Source organism: Corvus brachyrhynchos, unplaced genomic scaffold, assembly GCF_000691975.1.
Source record: "Corvus brachyrhynchos isolate BGI_N302 unplaced genomic scaffold, ASM69197v1 scaffold1, whole genome shotgun sequence".
Taxonomy (NCBI): Eukaryota; Metazoa; Chordata; class Aves; order Passeriformes; family Corvidae; genus Corvus; species Corvus brachyrhynchos.
In genome coordinates, this window is record NW_008237222.1 from 4,762,929 (window position 1) to 4,782,889 (window position 19,961).

Genomic DNA, 19,961 nt, shown 5'->3' on the forward strand with positions numbered 1-19,961 from the left:
ATAGAGCTTGGCTTTGGGCAACTTTCCTTTCTGTCTGTAGGACAAATATGTAATACAGAACATTTTTGTGTTATTCAGTCCTGAATTCCCATTCTAATCCTTTCTTAGGATTAGAAAGTAGTTAGTTTTAGGCTGGATCTCATTGGTAACTTCTCCAGCCAAAAGGGAAAATGACTGTTACCCTCCCAGCAGAGATGGGTCCTCAGTGCTGGGAAACCAGTAGAGATTGCAGGAGGGGTGCTGTGAAGAGCAGCCTGAGACAGGGATAGATGATGGGGTTAGTCCCTTGGCCGGGAATTCTGCTGTCTCCCTTTGCTATTAGAACTAGCTGTCTAGGTCTAGTCTGGATTTATCCTGCCTCACTTTAGGTGTTTAATTGTTGTGTCCCATTTAGGTACCTATGCACCCATGGTGATCTCTGTCTTAGTGGAGAAGCAGCAGCTCCAGGGAGTAATTAAGGGTGATTGGTGCCATTGGGCTGAATCCAAGTCTTGTATTTGTTCAGGCCTCACCAAGCTGAGCAGGGAGCCAGGCCATAGAGCTGTGCCCTGCACTAACCTTCTTCCCTCCACTGGCCCCCTGCGTCAGAGTGTCCCAGTGTCAGACAAGCAATAGCAGCCTGGAGGTGGGGGTGGCTGCAGCGTGGGTATTTGGTGGTGTCTGGTGGAGCTGACAGGTTTGCCTTGCTGCTTGGCAGGTTCTGTAGTCACATGCTGTCAGTCACTGCAGGGGCATTTTAGCAGTTTCTGACACTGCTCCACTAACCAGCCCTTTGGTCCCAGGCTGTCCCACCAGCACAGGATGACAAGGGCCATGGCCACCCACAGGGCAGGTTCCTCAACTTAGCAAACTACAACACCTCTCCCACCCTGAATTTCTAATTGTTTCTAGGTGTTCTGGAGGTGTTCACCACTAGAAGGTGGTGAGGGACCATGTCCTTTCATCACCTTTCCATATCCCTGAAATACCCAAACAAGCCCTTTTCTTCTTCCTCTCCTTCCCTCAGGAAAGCAGATCTCTAACTTTGCCCCAGTATGAATACAGGCAGGGACCCTATCAGGTAATAAAGCAAGAAATAAACACATTTCTCTAATGCCTAATCAAAGAGGCATATGAAACTGCTAGAGTAAGGCTTAAGGAGGACAGAGAAAGAGTAGGTTCACAGATTTAGATATTTATTTTTTTCCCTAAGAGCACCACATATTGAAATCCATTCTCACTGACACTGGAAGGAAATCTTACCCAAACCATGAATATCTGTGTGTAAGCAAGTCACTTTCTGGGGTGCCTTCTGAGAGGAGAGACCTCAGAAGTCCTGCACTCTGCTCCTTCAGATACTGCAGAATGAAAGTCCAGTGGATTTACTTCCCTTGGCAAAATGACCATTTCTAGTTGCAAATCATGACTGAGATAAGCGTTTGCAGATATTTCTTAGTACAGAGGAAAACTGCTCAGCGTTATGCAAGTTTGTGTGGTTAGCCTCTCATGTCTACACTCAATCCACTCACAGGGTGAGCAAGGCCATAGCTTTTCATAACCAGTCTCATGTTTCTCTAAATATTTTGCCCAGGTTTTTGGCTCTAACACATCATGCAAATTTCAAATAATTTTGAATATATGGGGTTTGAAACAGAATGGCTTTATGAAAGCTAAACTGCAGTCTATTCTTAATAAAGTTTGAATTGGAAATTTGTCCCTCTACTTTATTTTCCGTTTCCTTTTCCCCTCTTTGTTAGGTGATTACAATGTAGAAAAGCATTCCCTGGGTTTCCATTCCTGACTTCCTTCCTGTCCAGATGAGCTGGAAAGGGGCAAAACCTCTGCTCATCACCTTGACCCTTCAGTAAAAGCAGGGGTGCTCTAGGCTTCTAACACTTCAGGTGTTTTTGGAATGCAGAAAACAAGCCCTTCTCTCCAGGTTGTGGCTCGTCTGGGCCCCTCTCCAGCACTGACATGGGAGGGTGAGGGAGGTCTGGGCTTTCCTTATAGTCTTAAAGCTTAGGAAGTTTTTTCTCTTCTTCACAAGATTTGCTTCTGGTTCGTGCACTGCACAAGCTTTTCCAGAGAAGTTGAATTATCCAGCAAACATGTTTGCAGTTTTTTGTTGAGGAAAATATCTGTTCTTTAGCCACTCTGACTCTGCCTTGGCTGGTGCTTCAGCAGCTCTCTTCTCTGAAAGGAAGGGCCTTGCAGAAGTATAAACGATCCTTCATTGCCTGAACACAAAGAAAAATCTTTGGTTTTGCTGATACATTGAAATTCCAAAGAGAATAATTTGGGTTTGAAAAATAGGCAAAGGACAAATGCCCTGAAAACCTCTGATTATAAATGTGGGGAAGAACAACTTATCATTAAGGGTGTTAGGAAGGGAGTAGTCCTAATAAAACCTGCAAAGTGGTTTTGACTTGCCAAAGTATGCTTTGACTGAGTAAAAAGACAGTTGATGTTTGTGAGACAAATTGTTGAGTGCAAAATATATACATACAAGATTACATAAAGGCAGCAGTTCAGTTTGTGAATACCAGCCAACACATGTGACCCCAATTGGATATAGTAGCCCCAGTCCAGAGTGGAGCCACAGGCAGCATATTCCATTATTGCTCCTGAATGCAGGAAGTGGCATAGACTGAAGGGGAAAAAAAACAGGGGGGGCTTTGGAAGAAGGGCTCTTCCTTCAGGGAATTTTTGGATGTTTTTTTTTATGTTGTTTCTGCCCATGCCATGGCTGTGAATGTGTGTGAGAAGGCTTGTTTGTTAGTAGAGCTGACCTGGGAACGATCAGTAATATGAATTAGCTTATACTTTTTAGAGGGTTTTATGCATATGCGATTCTTTATAGCATACATGACTTTGTGTATTTAAATGGAGGGACAGACCAAATGAACCTAGGAAACATGGAGAAGCAGGAAACCTAGTAAACATTTAGTTGCAGCTCCCCACTCCTTGAGAGCACTCTTTGCTGAAAGGTTGTTGACAAGGTCAGACAAGAGGGTCTGACAGGGGTATTGCTGCTGTTTCTCTATAGGCACATACAGTTCAGCTTGACTAATTTAGGAGGAAGCAGCATTGAAGGGTTTATGGGGAAGCACTGCAGTCACCCCATACTTCTCTGTTCCTGAGTTACTTGGCCCTGCTGCTCTTGCCCTTGGAGAACCATCACTGGTCCTGAACACCAGGTGTGTGCTCTGATGAGGGACAGTGATTACATGTCCCTCACAGCATCAGTAGCTCTCCTCCAGCAAGGCTTCTGGAGAGCTGACCCGACTCCTCACCTTTCAATAGGGGCAAGACTCTGCTCACTTCAAATGTCGATAAACTGCAGTCACATCCTTTGTGTGCATTATGGAAGTAAGGAGGAAAACACATGTGTTAGCTTTAAACCTGGTAATGGCAGCAGCCAGGGCACCAGGGCTTAGCACAAGCTTGGTCATTCTGCCCGTGAGCTCCATGTGTTTGTGCACAGCCTGCTCCTGAGGCTCAGCTCCTTCAAGCTAGCCCAGCAATCCTTTCTGTGCTCTGCAGGCAACAGTGCAACTCCACACAGTTCCTCCAGTGTGCTGCACATCTATCAGACCTTCAAGCCGAGCCACGTACTGTGTAAGACACAAATCTGGTGTCATATGTGAGCAGAAAACTCTGTGGCTACTTGTTACTTAATAAATTGACACATGAATTAGAGCTCTTCCACAAGTGGCCATGACACTTTTTGCCCTTGAAGTATAGCAGAACTTGTTAATTTTTGTAACTTGCTCTGTTGGTTTTCACCAGGGTGGTGAGGGCTTGGTGAATTGGTGAGTGGTTTAAGGGTAGGTGAGCTGTCCCACACCTGATCACCTGATTCCTCTGTGCCATTAATGGAGCTCCCTGGCAGGATGATGACTTGCTCCACTTCGGCAAACTTCTATGACCATGTGCAAACAGGGTCCAGCTATGTGCAAACCTCTGCTAGCCTTCACAGAAGTGGGCATTTGGGAATCCCTGGCAGGTACAGAAAAGCTCACAGAAGTGAGACTTCAGTTGCAGAGTGCAAAATTTACTGTTGAAACTGATGGTGCTTCTAACAGAAAGTGGAGTAGGTGGGAAACAGGGAGTTTTGCTGAGCTATGAGTTGTCAGGGTGTTTAGGAGACCCTTGGTTTGTCTTACCTTTTGGCAGCTAGAAGAGCTGATGCCTTGGCTGCTAAGCTTGGTCCTTCCCAGGCTGAGCCAAAACTCCTGGACGTGCAGAGCGTCAGCTGTATACCAAAGACCAAAGAGTCGAAGGGTGGACAATTAAGTAGAGTAGGAACAAGGGGACCAGTGAGTAGGAGGAAGTGCTCTGCCAACCACAGGTTCTCCACAGACCACAAGCTGAGAAGCACAACTTCCTGAGCTATAAACTTGTCACCAGGGTGGACCAGTAACATAAGCATTCTGCAAGGTAGGAAGGACACTGGACAGGCAAGCCTGCCTCATGGGACACACCAAACTGCTCGCATCATTTCCATTATCCAGTTTTTATGTTCATCCAAGAACCTTACAATGCAAGAAGCTCTCATGGCTTGCTTAACACCCTGCATCTTTTCCCTCTCTTTCTGCCTGTCAGACAACAAGAAACCTGTTTATTTCTGACTAGAGGGTGATAATTAGCTGGGTGTGATCCCTGAAGATCTCAGATTCTCTTTCTACTTTTGGGTTTTTTCATTGTTGGTTATTTTATTTCTGTTTGTTGGTTTGCCTTTTGTCAGATCCCTTGGCTGTTATGAAAAAGCATTTATTAAAACCTGAATTTTCTGCAAGTCAGGGTTCACATTTGCCACACAAAGTTAGCTTTTGTGCTATGGGTTTTTCAATATATCATTTTGCTGCCTTCCCATCTTCCTAATACTCTGTTTTATGATGAAACAACTCTAGAATTTCAAAGGCATTGCAGCTCTTCCTGCAGCTAGGTTGGGTTCAGGGTCTCACTTCACTTTCTTCCAACTCATCTGTTGGAAGAAAGAAATAAGAACCCAGCTAGGTGACAAAAGCCAGGTCCAGAGAGTAAATGCATCCTTCTCCTTCATCTTGGAATAATTTAATCTGAACTGATCAAGTGATCAAAGATGGGCTGGTTTATGACAGTAAGTAGATGGCATAAAAAAATGGCCATTTCTAAGATGGAAGCAAAATGAAGCTTGATGTCCTCTAGCTGTGGCACTGCATAACTTCCCTCACAATGAACTGAAAGTAACAGCACATGAATTCACATGTGTTTGAATAAAGATTTTTACTGAGTCCGTGCAGCTTGGACACCAAGCTACCTACATTAAATGTGTTCCTCAACACCTGTCTAATCAGAAGTGATACCAAACCAAAGAAAGCATAGGCAGCTCTGTCTCTTGCAATGGGTGAAGCCTTGTGCTTTAGCTGCTGCTCGTGTAACTCCGATTATTCCTGTAAGGAAAGAAGGTGACTATGAAGGAAAGGGATACAGAGATCTGCCTTTATTACCAGTGGCACAGAGCCCTGCAACCAAGCCCAGCTGGGCTGGTTGTGACACAGGATGTGAGCCAGACCTGTGAGTCTTCTGTCAGTCTTTTAATCTCAGCGCTGTCATCTCACCCTTCTCCATGAAGCTCCATGCTCCCAACTGTCTCTTTTAACTACAGGCATTAACAGCACTATCAACTTCCATCAGGACTGCTGTGTTGACTTCAGGAGTCTTTGACTATCTTTTCCTCCTGTTTCAGGTGCTCCTGGTAACCTCTTTTGCTGTGCTTGAAGGGTTTCCACATGTCAGCTGCAGTCACAAGCTGGCTTGTCCCAAGTGGTATCCCTTCAGGTACCAGGTAGCTTTGGTGCAAAAAAAGTCACTCTATCACCTGGCACATGGAGTTTGTGACTGTGTCTTTCTCCCTCAGTATCAAGCCAGCTGGAACACATTTTAAGACCTGCTGCCGTTTCACACAATTGCTGTGTGTCTCAGCTGCCTCAGGGAAATTCAGAATGACCAGCCGCATATAGTCCAGCCAGGAAGCCCTTAGTGTCAGCAGGTTTGTGGCAATATTTTTAAACCCCCTGCAAAGGTATGCTCAGGCCTTCACCTGCACGAAATTCGGTGGATTATATCCCCTTGCTGTTCTGCTGACTTCTGGGAATATTCAATTGGCAAGTGTGGCTCCTGGTTTCTAAAGCAATGAGTCATGGTGTACATTACTTCAGTGTACAGTCACTGTGAAGTAATTCAAACCACCATTGTCATTATTATTGCCTCCAACAAGCAACCTGATACCTTCTGCCAGCCCGGGGCAGGTGTGTGAATGTAATCACTGTGCAATTAATTAGCCTGTGCTGCCAGTCAGTACACAGCACACAGCTTCCTGCTTCCCAACTGAATCCAGTTTAGCAGAGCCACTGCAAGATTTAAAGGTGCTTTGCAGTAAGAACTCAATAAAAGAAAAGAAAAGTAAGCAGCTCTAGGGCCAGCTTTTCATCACACCTAGCAAAATGAACACCTGCCCCTATCAGCCAAAGGGTTTTGCAGGACTGTGGGACAAGAACATAGTTTTATGTCATTTTGAAAATTGTGAGTTTAGAAATCATCTGACGCGTGAATTCTGAGTGAGCAAAGTAGGAAAGGCTAGCTGCTCACCGTGGTGGCCCTGGAAATCCCTTCAACTGGCAGCACAGCAAGAACCCAGGAGCTGCCTAGGCTCCCTCCTCTCTGTGCAGCCACAGAGCTGCCACAGAGCCAGATTAAATTGCTGGATTAAGCGCTTCCACAGCCCCATCCAAATCTTTGTGACAGCTGTGCCCGGGACAGAAGTCAAACATCGGTGCCATAACTGCGTCAACTGGTGTGTCATGGGTCACAGCATTACAGCTGAAAAAGGTCTGGGAGGTCATTCACTCCCATTTCTTAGCCAGCACAGATTTGATTCGATAAAGTGTGTGCTACTGCTCCAAACATGGCATTTCAAGAGATTTGGGCAATGCAATCTTCTTCCTCTTCTCTTGGGAATTTATCCATCATCTCTTAAAACTCACTGACAGGAAATGTCTCGCCAAACACTCCCCTGATTTCATATGATCCCATTAATGACTCTTCCTGCCTTTCCTTTTACCAAAGTCTCCCCTTTCACTCAGCTGTGCTTTCCTCCCTCTTGTACAGGTACAAGAGCCTGCTTAGTTCCTTCCAGGCTGGTCTGGCTTTTGAGAGGAGAATACCTCGTCCCTTAGGGCCTCCAAACTATTAGACTCCTGCCAAAAAAAGCCTTACCCACTGCCCTAAATTTGCTATACTGAAAGACTCCACATTTTCAAATAATGAGATTTTCCATTAAGACAAATATTTTCAGGCTCTTCCTTTTTCATCTTGTATGTCTGAGTTTGGAAGTATTTTCAATTTTCTATCCATTCTCCAAAATTTAGACCCTACATGCAGCCACACGTGTTGGAAGATCAGTTCTGTTATTTTTCTTCATCAGCCTGTTCTCACTGCCAAACCCCAGCTGGTGCTGTGAGCAGGGCGCTGTCCAGAGGGTGTGCTCCTGAGAGGGAGCAGAGGGATGGATGCCTACACCCTCTGTGGGGAACCCTGTGCCAGGGTTACTGTGTGCCTGATGCTCACCAGGTCCAAGCTGGTTTGTGTTACTTTCCTGACTTTGTTGATAACCCTCATTTCCCTCCAGGCAATGGGATTTCTGAGCACCAGTGCTTTGCTGGCCGCACCTTACATAATTAATGGCTAACAAAGTTCAGCATCACAGGAGCTATGGCTGTATGTGTCACCTGCTGGTGCCACAGCAGGACATTATCAGCATCGACCTCCTTTTGTTTCACACATCATTCAGATGTGATCAGGTTCATGTCTATGTGACTAAACAGGGGAGTAACTTTTGCTGTTATGGAACATTTCGTTTTAACTCAGCTTTCCTTCCCTTCAACTCATTACTTCTTTCCTACTACTGAATATGAATATCGCCATCCAACACATGTTTTCCTTTCATATGGTTACAAGGCTTATTTTTGGTTGTTTCTTCTGTTTCAAAACCCTGAGAGATTAATCAGGTTAACTTCCAAAAGCTGTCTTCCATTGTTTTACTCTATACGTTCAGATGAAATTGATTAAAATCACATGCTGTTACATTTGAAAGAAATTCCCTCACCTGTGGGACAAGCTGGGCTTTTATTGCAGGTAAAGAGGGAGTTTCATTTATTTTAATTTGCTTTTTTTTTTTTTTAAGCACAGTTGTCTCATTCCTACTGTCTTGACTATGATCTTAAAAAAGGATTGATAAAAATCAAGATTCTGTGAACTAATACCCTTAATCTACAACCCAAATTGCAGAGGCACCTGTATTTTCTAAGAAAGCTGTCTGAAGGGTTGCAAAAGAAAAAAAAAAAGCTACTAAAAATAAAATCTCTGTGTTGCTTGTGGGATTTGAAAGGCTATTTTTACACAAACTGACTTTTGGGAGAGACTTGTTGTGTTAGGTTAGGCCTTTGAAATTACTCTCTTTTAGTAGATTGAGACTGACCTTATCTGAAATGTAATACTTTAAGATCTGTATCTTTAAAAATAAAAGGAAAAGGAGAAATATTTGAAGACCAAATCAAAAGTGAGAGTCCTCCTATTCTCAGTTCTGACATCTAAGAAGAAAATTGGTGCAGCAAAACACTTTTTGTGTATGTTCTCTTACATTTTCTTTAAATGTAAAATCAATTAATCAAATGAATGACAAGCCCATATCCCCATGAGTCCATGGCCTTATCCAGTAGAGCTCTTGTGACCAGACTTTTCAGCACAAGTATTTCCACTGCCTGCAGTGCTTAGCACATGTATAAATACTTTGTCAAATCAGCATCATAGCTAGAAGCCAATATTTAACACCAGTCTGCCATTACACTGCAGGGACTTCTCTGCTGCATTGCTACTTTTGAAACATCTCCCAGACCCTTCAGCTGGAGGGTGGCATCCAGGGGACAGGCACGCTCAGCTGTCTGTGGTGCTGGCTACCCCTGTGCCTCCCTTACCTGTGTCTGTGGGCACCTGCACTTGAGCAATATTGATGGGTGAGCCAAAGCCAGCAGAGCTGAGCACAAATCACCCTGCCAGCCTGCTGTCATAACAATGTGCCTGTGCTTTGCTGATGTCTAAGCGCCCCTGTGTTTGCTTCTCTGTGTGCACTTACAGTCCTTACTCCCCAGAGTTTTCCATTTGCAGTTCTGCTCACCAGGGACTCCCTTGCTGTGTTTCAGCCCTGTTGGAGGTACCAGTGAAGGAAAAGAAACACATCTCTGTCAGGCCGTTGCTCTGCGAAATTGCCTCCAGCTTCCAGGGATCAGCATCCTTGACAAACTCATCAAGACGTGTCCTGTCTGGCTTCAACTGAACATGAGCCAGGAAAGGGCTGGGGCCATCCTTGGCAAAGAAACAGCAGGGGTAAGTCCAAAATGGTTTCAGTTCAGACAACCACATTTCCTGTCCTTGGTTAGGAGAGCAGTGCTTTTTTTAATGTGGAAGCAAAAGTATTTAGCAGACTGCTCTCTGTTTCCATTGCTATTAGATGCTTTACCTCTCTCAACAGCACAAGACAGATATATTGGCTTTGGGAAAATGAGGAATCTTATCTCTGGTTTTATTTGCTTACCATGTAGATTCATGGAGATGGCTTCCCATTCACTACCATACCCAAAAGTATGGTGATTATCCTAATCTGGACCAATAAAAAAGAAACTGTGAAGAAAAGGCCCTTAAATTCACCTGATGGGAGTCATTTTTATTGCAACAATTGGTATCTGGTTTACATAAACTGAGTATTAGAAAATTATATACTTGTGCAAAGCTCAGGGCTTGCTTAAGGAAAACAGCTCTGTGGCACAGGGAGCTGCTCCCTTTTCCTGAGGTCTGAGAGGTGAGCAGGCTGTAGATGTCCTGGCTGGATCCTTTGGGAAGTGCAGGTGCAAATGACCTGAGCTGATATCAGGGCACACCTGCTCTGAGGACATTTGGACCCATCCTTTGGCTGAGTCAACCTATCCCAGGGCTAAATGCTGGCGCAGCCAAGTGACACCCTCCAGTGGGATTCACCTGAGCAGCCTGGGCTGTGCAGTGCATCTCACCTTGAATCAGACTTCTCAAATAGATTGAGCAAATAATTCTCTTTGTTTTTCTGCTCTGTCTGTAAGTGGGGATGTGTGTGACTGACTGTGGTGTACCCATGTATGGCCCCAAGCCTCCTCAGCCATTATCCATTCCCTGCAGTCAGGGAGTTTCCCACCTCTGAGTGGCTTTGGGGAAACATTTTGCCTCTTTTCCTCCTGCTCACACTGTGCTTGGGCACAGTCTTCAGTTGCAGTCAGAAGCAGGCAGGAGAAGAGGTGGTGCATCAGAGGAGTCCCATGACAAGGGCAGAATTTCCTGCCCACTCTGAGCCCGCCTGAAACTGAGGCAGCACCATTCCCAACTGTGGTGAAAATAGAAGAGGTTGATTTCAATACTGGTCCTGACCTGTAGGGTTAAGTACAGCTCAGAAAACCCACCTCCTACTTCTCTGAACAGCCATAGTCCAATTTTAGCCTTTGGATCCATGGCAACCAGGCGTGCCGATCAGGAAAAAAGAAGTGATTCATTTCCAGGTTTCATTTCCCTGGTTGCTTAGATTAAATTTCAGATGAAGCCATGTAAGATGGTGCTGTCTGACAGTCAAGGTTAGAGGGACAGCGCTGCCATGTGGCTGGTAGGACCTGGGCAAGGGAGAGCCTCTCCCTGCAGATACTACCTGCCTCCTACCTGCAGACGCATTCTGTGACAGAAGGTGGGGGTTGCCCTGAGCTAGAAATCAGCCTGTTTAGGGCATACACCCGTGCCTTTATTTACACTTCCTCTGCCCTCGTGGTGGGCCTGAACCCCCGGGGCTCCATTTCTCACTGTGTGAGGTTGTGAAACTGCCCCAAAGCTGTGTGTTCAGCATGGGTGCTTCAAAGTGACTGGACATGCACTTATGACTGGGATTCATGCAGGGAGAGGTCTTGGCTTCTAGACAAGCTTTTTTTAAAAATTCCTCTGTCCAAGAAATGAATGGGTTTTTGATAGATTTCCATACATTACAGTTGATTAATGATTTTATCAACTCACAATTCTCTTTCTAATGTTAACATCCAGGCTACAAAATTAGCTTGATTTTTTAATTCAGTTTTTTAAAAATACCTTGACTCTCTTCTGCCTAAGCTTACTATCAAAGAACAGATGAAGATTATTTTGTCTTTGTATCTGCACCTTCAAGATACAAGCTAAAAATATCCCTGACAATGAGCTTTAATTAGAAACACACTTAGGATCTCACAACATACAAAGAATGAGGCATTTTTCCTTTTTCTTCTCTTTTTTTCTTATCTTTTTCTTATTTCTTGTATCTTTTATCTTTTTTAAATTTTTTTTTTTTTAATCTTTTTTCCCACTGGTATTGGTGGGACACAATGGCTCCAGTAGTTCCACTGGTTCCAATTAAATACTCAGGGGCCTTCTATCAATGTTTTTGCATACCTGATGGGATTGAGCCAGACCAATTTTTTTTGCTGTAGTTTATCCTTCTTTGAGCAAGGGGATTGGACTAGGTGATCTCCAGACCTCTTTTCAAGCACATCAGTTCTGTGGAGTCAGCATTCCTGGAGATGTTTAAGGAGGGACTGGATGTGGCACTCAGTGCCACGGTCTGGTTGAGGTGGTGGTGTTCGATCATCAGTTGGACTTGATGATCTCAGAGGTCTTTTCAAACCTAATTGATCCTGTGATTCTGTGATTTCAGGACCACTCAATACACTTGAATGATCACTTGAGAGATCTTAGACAAACTTTTGGGGACAGGGCTTGTTCCCAAATTCAACAAGGGCAAAAGCAAAGCTTTTCCTCTGGGAAGGCAGACCCCTGGCAGCGATCCGGGCTGGCACTGCCTGGCTGAGCTGCTCTGTAGGAAAGATCCTGTAGGGATGGTGGGCAGTGAGCTGGGCACAGACCCACTCAAGAGAGGCTGTGGGACCAGGGCTTGTTCAGCCAGAAGACAACTTCAGGCAGACCACACAGCAACCCCTGGTACCTACAGGGAGGTCATGGAGAAGATGAAGCCAGGCTGTGCTCAGCACCGCAGGGTGGGAGGACAAGAGATGACAGTGTACATTGAAGCCAGAGGGGTTCAGACTGGGTACAGGGAAGCATTTTCTCCCTGTGAAGATGATAAGTGGTGGGACAGGTTGCCAAGAGAGGCTGTGCAGTCTCCAGCTTTGGACATTCCCCAGATTTGTACAGACAAAGTCCTGAGAAACTTGGTCTGGCCTCATGGCTTCACCCAGGGTATTGGAGAAGAGTCCTCCCAGGATACCTGCCAGCCTGAATGATCTTATGGTCCCATGAAAATGCTCTGCCATAGACACTGTGGCCACCAGAGCCTTTGGCCTTATGTCCCACTCATGGACACTCAAACCCTTACCGACTCAATGTACAGGTGACTCCCATGCTTTAGACCTGGACTGGGATGTTTTAGGGTGAGTCATCTGTGATTTAGGGGCCTGACGTGAGGACCATCGCTTAACAAATTATGAGTGCAGGTTTAAACTCTTCGGTTCATGAAATAGTTTGCTTTAGGTGTAAGTGGAACGTCGGTGATGCATAGAAACTTCACGAGTTCATTCGCAGGTCTGATGAACTGGCCCTTTATTAATTATTTTTGTTGTATAAAGCTTAACTAAGTGGAATGAAGCTAAAATAAGGCTATTTAAAGGTGGATTGTACTGATAAAAATCTACATTGCCAATGACTTAAGATAAAGTTTAGAAGCTCACATAATGTAGCTGAGCTCTTGATTATTTTCTGCCTTTTCAGATATTCTTAGTTAGGAAAGAGGGTAATGTGGACAACATGATCCTCTCAGTCCGCCTGCCGGTGCAGAACGAAGCTCCTGGTGTGCTGGAGTACAACATTAAAGAAGAAAAATCAAGTAAGGTCTTTACATTTTTTGGTCTTGCTTTGGTTATTGTACTGAGCCCTCTTGTGATCACCAATATTTATGTAATCTCACTTGCACTGAGCAGGTTCCTCTTGTGACCAGCAGCAGATCTTGCTTTTATGATGTAGTTCAGTTAATATTTCCTGCAGCTGTTTTACCTCAGCTCCCCTGCGGTTCTGCACCTTCTGTTATCATTTACAGACTTGCAATAGGGAAATAATGCACCTCCAGATGAGGAGGCCAGTCCTTTGATCGAGAAAGGAGAGCTGCCTTTCACCAGGTGGAAGTTCTGAGGAAAGTGGAAAGCATCGCAGACTAAGCCTTGTTAACTCACTGACCCTGTCTCTGTTTAAGCCACTGAACTTGGGGGTCACCAGTCATCTGACAACTGCTACATAGCCTTTTCATGCACCTTGTACAGTCACTCTGAACAACAAGTTACTCCTAAACTGTTTGTTTTCAAAGCCTAACTGGGAAGTGGGTGGGTCTCGTGGCTGGTGCTGTTCCCTGTTGGATAACCAAGTCTGCCATGAGCAAGTGAAAATTAACCCAGTTCACAGTCAGCCACATCTAATGCAGCCCTCTGTGTAAACGGCTGTGTAAGGCACATGATTTCCACTTTCAAAGGAATATTTGTAAACACCTGGATTTTAGGATAGTCATAGAAAAATGCACTCAAAAATTATATTTATTTATATATATATAAATAACTTCACACTATTTATTTATCTGAACAGATCTAAATCCTCTGTCACTGAACTCTGTCCCAAAGCCAGCTCCCCAGAAAAACTGTTTTATTCTCTGTTAAACACATGTTTCTTCAGATCAGTGTTGCAACATTTCTTTCCCCTTGTTCAAATGAATTTTGACAGTTGCTCAAATGAAGTTTTCCCTTCTCCTATGTTTCTTCTCATACCTCTGCATTGTAAACAGGCTTTAAAGCCAGAGGGACAACTCTTAGGCTGTTCTAATCTCAAGGCCAGACCACAGGCTGTCACAACATTGCTCCCTGTCCGGCTGCTGCATCCCCCTGGGAAGCTTTCCCTCTCATCTGCCTGCTCCTGAGAGCACCCAGCTGCAGAGGTGTTCAGGGTTCAGTGCTCCTGTGTGAGGGCAGGATCAGCAAACCTTTTGCCACAACTTTCAGGTGTTCAGTTAAGAATACAAGGGCAAAGGTTAGCTGTGGGGTAGGGAAACCTTTTCTTTATTTAGCTATTTGAACTTGACCCAGGACTTAGATTTTTCACGGTGGGGAATTGGTTTTTGATGATTCAAGCTTTCCTTTGGATAAAAGTTAAAAAATCAAATCCTGTCATCCTAAAAAACATTATTTATAGAAATGTTACTTCTTGACTCATGTCCTGTGCCATAAAATCTGATTTCTTTTAGGGCAGGCAAAGTAAAATGTAGTACAAAAATGTCACTGAGCTAGCCTATCTAGAGAGGCTTTTCTGCCATGCTTTTCAGACTTGCTTGGTTTTTCTAGTTTATCACTAACTTAGTGCAAAGGATGTACTGGGAGATGAGCTTTCTGGTAGAAACAAAAATTAAATCCGTTTTCACCAGTTTCATACAAGTTGCAAAGTAAGTGGAGGAAAGTAATTAAAATTCAGCTCTCATTCATAAAGCAGGAGAGCTGCCATCATGTGCAGCAATCCCAGCAGCTATGAGGCTCATGCATGCCTATAGTGGATATTGACATTATTTTTAGCTTGAGTTCTGTCAGTGTTGAGTGTCAGTTGGTAGAAAGCCTCTCAGTTCTTCATCCTGCCCTGTTTTGACAAGAACACACTGGGTACAGAATGGTCACTGTTTTGCTTCCTTTCTCATTTAGGGTAAGTACCCTGGCTTTTAAGTTTAAAAGAAATTGAACGAATTCTGGTTAATAAAGACAAAGGACTGTACCTAGTGCCAGGGGAGATGGTAAATCTTCTGTGTCACAGAGTAATCTCATACCTTAGGTAATTAATTAATTCTTTAGCTTTTAAACTGCATTACTCCACTGCCTTCTAAATTTTTTTCAGAAATAAAATTAAAAATTGCCTAAATGCTTTAAAATAATTTAGAACCTGAGCTTCCCTGACACATAAAATGGTCTGTCTGGATTGCCTCAGATAAATGATGTGCCCTTCACTCATCCCTGGTGTTCTGTAAGTGTCAGGGTAGGAGACCTCTGAGCACCTCAAGAGAGGTTCTCTTGCTGTGGAATGCAAGTAAGTTGGAAGTTTGGTGTTACACTCCGGTAAATATGTAAAACACCCCAGCTGCATTGCCTGAGGGCCACTCTGGACTTTTTCCAAACATCTATTCTTTAACTTCAGAAAATCCCTCTTTCCTTTCTGAGTTGACAGGTAAGAAATTATCTCTGTGACGTGCCCCACAGAGAGCTGTTTGTCCCTTTCTGAGAGCTGGCTCCTCCTAAAGGGTTTGAAGAAGTGGGAACAAATCCTTCTCGTTACCTCAGTTCAACTCGTTAGACTCCACACAGTTGATGCATTGAGATGTAAACTGAAATCTGAATTTGCCTCGACATATATAGTTCTGATTTTATGGAGAGCCTTCCTTCAATTAAAATTCAAGTTTCAACCCAGCAAAATTCAAGTTGCAACCAGCTTACTGTTTTGAAGAACCTTGCCAGCTGCTTCTTGTCCTTGGCTGTTTGTAGAGCTATTCTCATTCCTTCCTACTTTTCAGATAGGATCTGAGGAGGCTTTCCATGGTATCATGATGATGGTACAGAGGTTGTTGCCCACCCCCTGTGTTCCATATAGAGATGGCCATTCAATGAAGTACAAAAAGACCCTTCAGAAACTTCTGGCTATTACACTGCCAAATAAGAGTGGTTCATTGTTTTACTATTTCTTTTCCCCATAACAACTATGTTGATATTTGGTGAAATATTTAGGGAAGTATAGTTTTCTGATGGGAAGAGTGGAGTTAATTGTGATTTTTCTCTTTAAATGGAAATCCCCAAAGAACCCACTAGGTAAGAGAATCAAGAAATGAAACCTCTTTCTCTTTTTTTTTTTTTTGTTGGAAATTTTCATCTCTTCTGTGAAGCAGCCCTTAGAGAGAACAAGAGAATGGATTTAAAAAATTTTCTTCTGGTTCCTTCTTTTTGGTTGGAATTCCTCCATAGACGGGAATGCTAAATCCTTGTGGCATCAATAGCTATAGTAGAGACCAAAGAGCAGATTCCAGGTGCCATATGGTTCATCAGAAAGTTGAGAAACCTGGCAAGTTTCAAAGCCTTGGATCTCAGAGGTTTTGCACTCGGCCTGAAGGATCCCTTACTTCTTATTCAGAGCAGTGCAAGTCCCCCAGACCTAAAGTTTGTTACAAGATTTCTACCACTTAGAGATGCAGTGTTGGCAGCTACCTCTCAATCTTTGCTAAACTCTCGACTACTTTGTACACTTTCTTTCTGAGAGTTGACCCTTACTTCTGCTTCATTCAGAGGTGGAGTCCCAGCCTCACAAACTGAGCACCCCTTCCTCAGCTGACTCCTGCCCTTGGCTCTTCTCAGCAAACTGGTGGCAACCTCAGGGTCTAATTCCCCCTCCTTTTCATGTATATACTGTCAGAAGTCATCGTGCTGACCTCAGCTCCATTATAGCAATATTAAAAAGGAAAGAATCAGATGTTTGAAGTACATTTCTGAAATAGCATGTACTGAGAGCTTGTAAGAGGCATCTGAGTACAATAGACCATGTGGTGCAGGCAGTGACAGTAGCTTTTACTTTCACAAAGAGTTATGAAGGCATCTGCCACAGGGGTAAAATCCTTTAATAGAGGGATGCTCTAGCACCATAAACTGAATTAATGCTTTCTTTTTTCTGGGAAATTTTGTGAATAATAGCTGAAAATAATTTGATTTCATGAAACACACGAGTTGATCACATACTTCTCAGGAATCTTTTACGTATGCTTTGGTGTGGGATGTGTAGTTATTTTTTTCCAACCTCTTCTGTACCAAGAAAAGAGGATGTGATTCCAAGCAAGCAAAATGGCACTAAACAGAAGTATCTGCAACTCCACAGAATAAAGAACATATTGTTCATATTATTAATTTTTTTAAAATAGAAATAACAATGAAATTGATTTGCTAAGTCAGTCCTGAACTCTTCAGGTTCACATCCTAAGGGGTTTGAGGCTGGCCTGATCCTGCCATGGCTGCCCATCTCCTGTAATCATGCTCCTCCCTCCCCCATTGCTGCAAGTGGCTTTGCTCACTTGGAGGTGTATTTTCTGGAGGCAGTCCACATGAGCCCTTGTTGTGGAGTTGCTGTCCTTGTTCCTTATTTAAGCTGTACCTGTGGAGGACAATCTGCCACCAGACATAACTGTTCAGAAGCAGCTTTTACAGCACATGGGGCCAAGGCTGGGTTGAGCCCCCCAAAATCGATGAATGCACAGCTGAAGGAGGGGTTTGTAGTGAAGTCTGGGCTGTAGTGTGTTTTTTTCATTTATTAGAGGAAAATTATTAGATTTAAATTAAAGTTCTCTGTGCTCTGACCCTCCCAGCTTTTCTGGAGACTGACTTTGAATAAGCTGGAGTATAACAGAGGTCTTAAAATAACCTTAGCAAAATCAAATAGGAAAACCAAAACAAATTATCCCCAAGTAATACAAAAATGTCCAGAACATGATTGATACCTCCTTTGAAGGATGAGACACGGTGTCATTGGACACAGTAGCTTATACTCAATTTCTGGTTTATGGACAGCAGCTGCACTCCAGGCTGTGTGGTATGAGCTTGTGGTAAGGACCCACAATATACCTTGACAGAAAAAGTGCAGGCAATTACTGCACTCCAAAGGAGTTTAAGAGCAATCACTGAGTGTTGGTGCAAAATTGCAAGTCTGGTAGCAAAAAGGATGTTGATAAAGAAATCCAATGTCTGCCCTGGTCACCTTATCTGACCTTTCTTAAAATCAGACAGCTCGGGAAGTGCGGACTGGAGTTTGATATGAAATGCTTGAGACAGTAGGAATTTAGGGAGGGATTATAACTCAAGTAAAATACATAGCAGCAGTTTAACCTGCCTGGTTAATTCTCTAACTGCTTTTACTTGTTTGCCATGGAAGTTTGTGGGGATCTGACTTTGTACGTCCGCCAGTGAACTCTGTCCCTCAGGACAGAAAGAAGAGTTACACCAGATACAGATGCAGCAGGAAGGAGGCCCTGCTGGGGGGGGCAAACAGAAGTTTAGATGAGCAACGGTGTTCCTTTCCATGTTGGATGTTAGGGAACGTGAAATCAACTAAGGGCTAAGATTTTACAATATACTTCCTTGCCTTAATGATCCCAAATAGGTGCAGTCTAAAGATGTGAAAGCAAACTTAACTCCCAAAGTCAACTTTGCCAATCACTACGAAGTCACTTCAGTCACTTCAACATTGCCATTCCTCCTTCCCAGGCACATATGGGAAAAACCCCCAGTTTTTTATTATAGACTAATGCCATTTGCACAGATAAAAAGGACATGTGCAGTCATTCTGACTGTCCTGTAACAGTAACAGATGGAAATTAAGTGACAGTAATCAGGCAGCAGCATGTTTACAGCAGGGCATCAGAGCAACAGGGGGATGGACTTTGCTCATCTTTGCAGGCTTAGCTCTGAACAGAGCTGCTGAAAGCCCTGGTCTTTGCATCCCAGCCAGCCTGAGATGAGGGCTGTGGGTATGCCTGGCATGATGGCAGAGCTCAAATACGAAGGAGACAAATTCCAGTCCGTGTGCTTGCACGGATCTGTGTGCCCCAGGGTTGTGTGGGGACACACTCACAGGGCAGGGAAGAGGAGGCAGATTGAGCAGGAACAGTGCAGTAGATGCTCTCTGTTGGCTCAAGCACCTTCAGATGCTGACAATGGACTTGCCTATTGCACTCTGCTGGCACCCCAGCCAGCATGGCCAAATATGGTCCTTTATGGCAGATTTCCCTGTTTAATTTTGTTAATGTTTATTTTAATACATAATGCTGAGGCTGGATTAATGATCTCAGAGACTAAAGTGCTTGCTGCTAACATGTCACAGTACGGTCAGGTAGTATTTTCCCATGTGAACTACATTGAAGTCCTGCACAAATGAGGTCATGGGAAAAAACAGGAGGATAGCTCAGTTACTGCAGCCTACCCACAATTTAGCTCCTTTAATGAGAGTGGCCAGTTGTGCAGATGAACTTTGTGATATGAATATTTTTGTGGAAGTGTTGACAGCTCTTGTAATAGCTTCCTCAGTTTTGCAAGTCTTTTTGCTAACACTCTGCCTCCTGAAATCAGGAAGTAGAGTGAAGATAGACAGAATATATTTTTCCAGAAAGAAAAATAACCATCACAAATACAGAGAAAAAACTTAAAATTTTGTAAATACTCAGGAAACAGAAGATTTTATAGGTTATAGGAAAATAACCTGTAAGAAGACAATCTGCCATTTTAAAAATTGATTTTAATTGCATTTATTTCTGATCCCTTCTGAATTAGAATGAAGATGGAAGAGGTAGAAATCTGTGGTATGGACTGAGGTCAGAAAGATGGGCTCCTTCACTTCATAGCTAAAGAGAATAAACTGGTGCTTGTGCTGGTACACCTGACCCTGACATCTAAGATAAAGACATTTAATTGGGTAGTACTTGCAGATTTCACACAAGGTTTTAAAGACTGGGCTGGATGAAGCCTTGAGTGACTTGGTTTGACCTCATGGATGGCCCTGGTTTTAGCAGGGTTTTGTGCTAGAGACCTCCTACTGTCCCTGCCAGCCTGAGGGATCCCATAAGTGATACTGAGTCAGGCTGTGGGCAAGCTCAGGGCAGAGAGCAGTTCTCAGAAAGAATATCTCAGTACAGCAGCAAAAGCACTTCCAAGGGCCAGGTTCTTGGAGAAATACTGCTAAGATTCACAGAGGGATAGTGGTGAAAAAATAAATAAAACAAATATTTTCTGTATTAGTGTCTCACCTGTGATCTCCCCCAAACCCATGACATTTCTTTCTGTGGCTCT

General features: G+C 43.7%; 1 protein-coding gene across 2 annotated transcripts in view; it reads left to right on the forward strand.

Moving 5' to 3' along the window:
• Nucleotides 1-19,961, forward strand: part of RIN3 (Ras and Rab interactor 3) — a 70,332-nt gene that overhangs the window by 9,767 nt on the left and 40,604 nt on the right. The window contains exons 2-3 of one of the 2 annotated variants that reach the window (XM_017729021.1): nt 9,222-9,405; nt 12,841-12,955. In XM_017729021.1, the coding sequence (XP_017584510.1) occupies nt 9,222-9,405; nt 12,841-12,955 (299 nt within the window). Of the gene's footprint in view, nt 1-9,221; nt 9,406-12,840; nt 12,956-19,961 lie in introns of those variants that run through there. The other variant, XM_017729022.1, reaches the window with a different exon arrangement.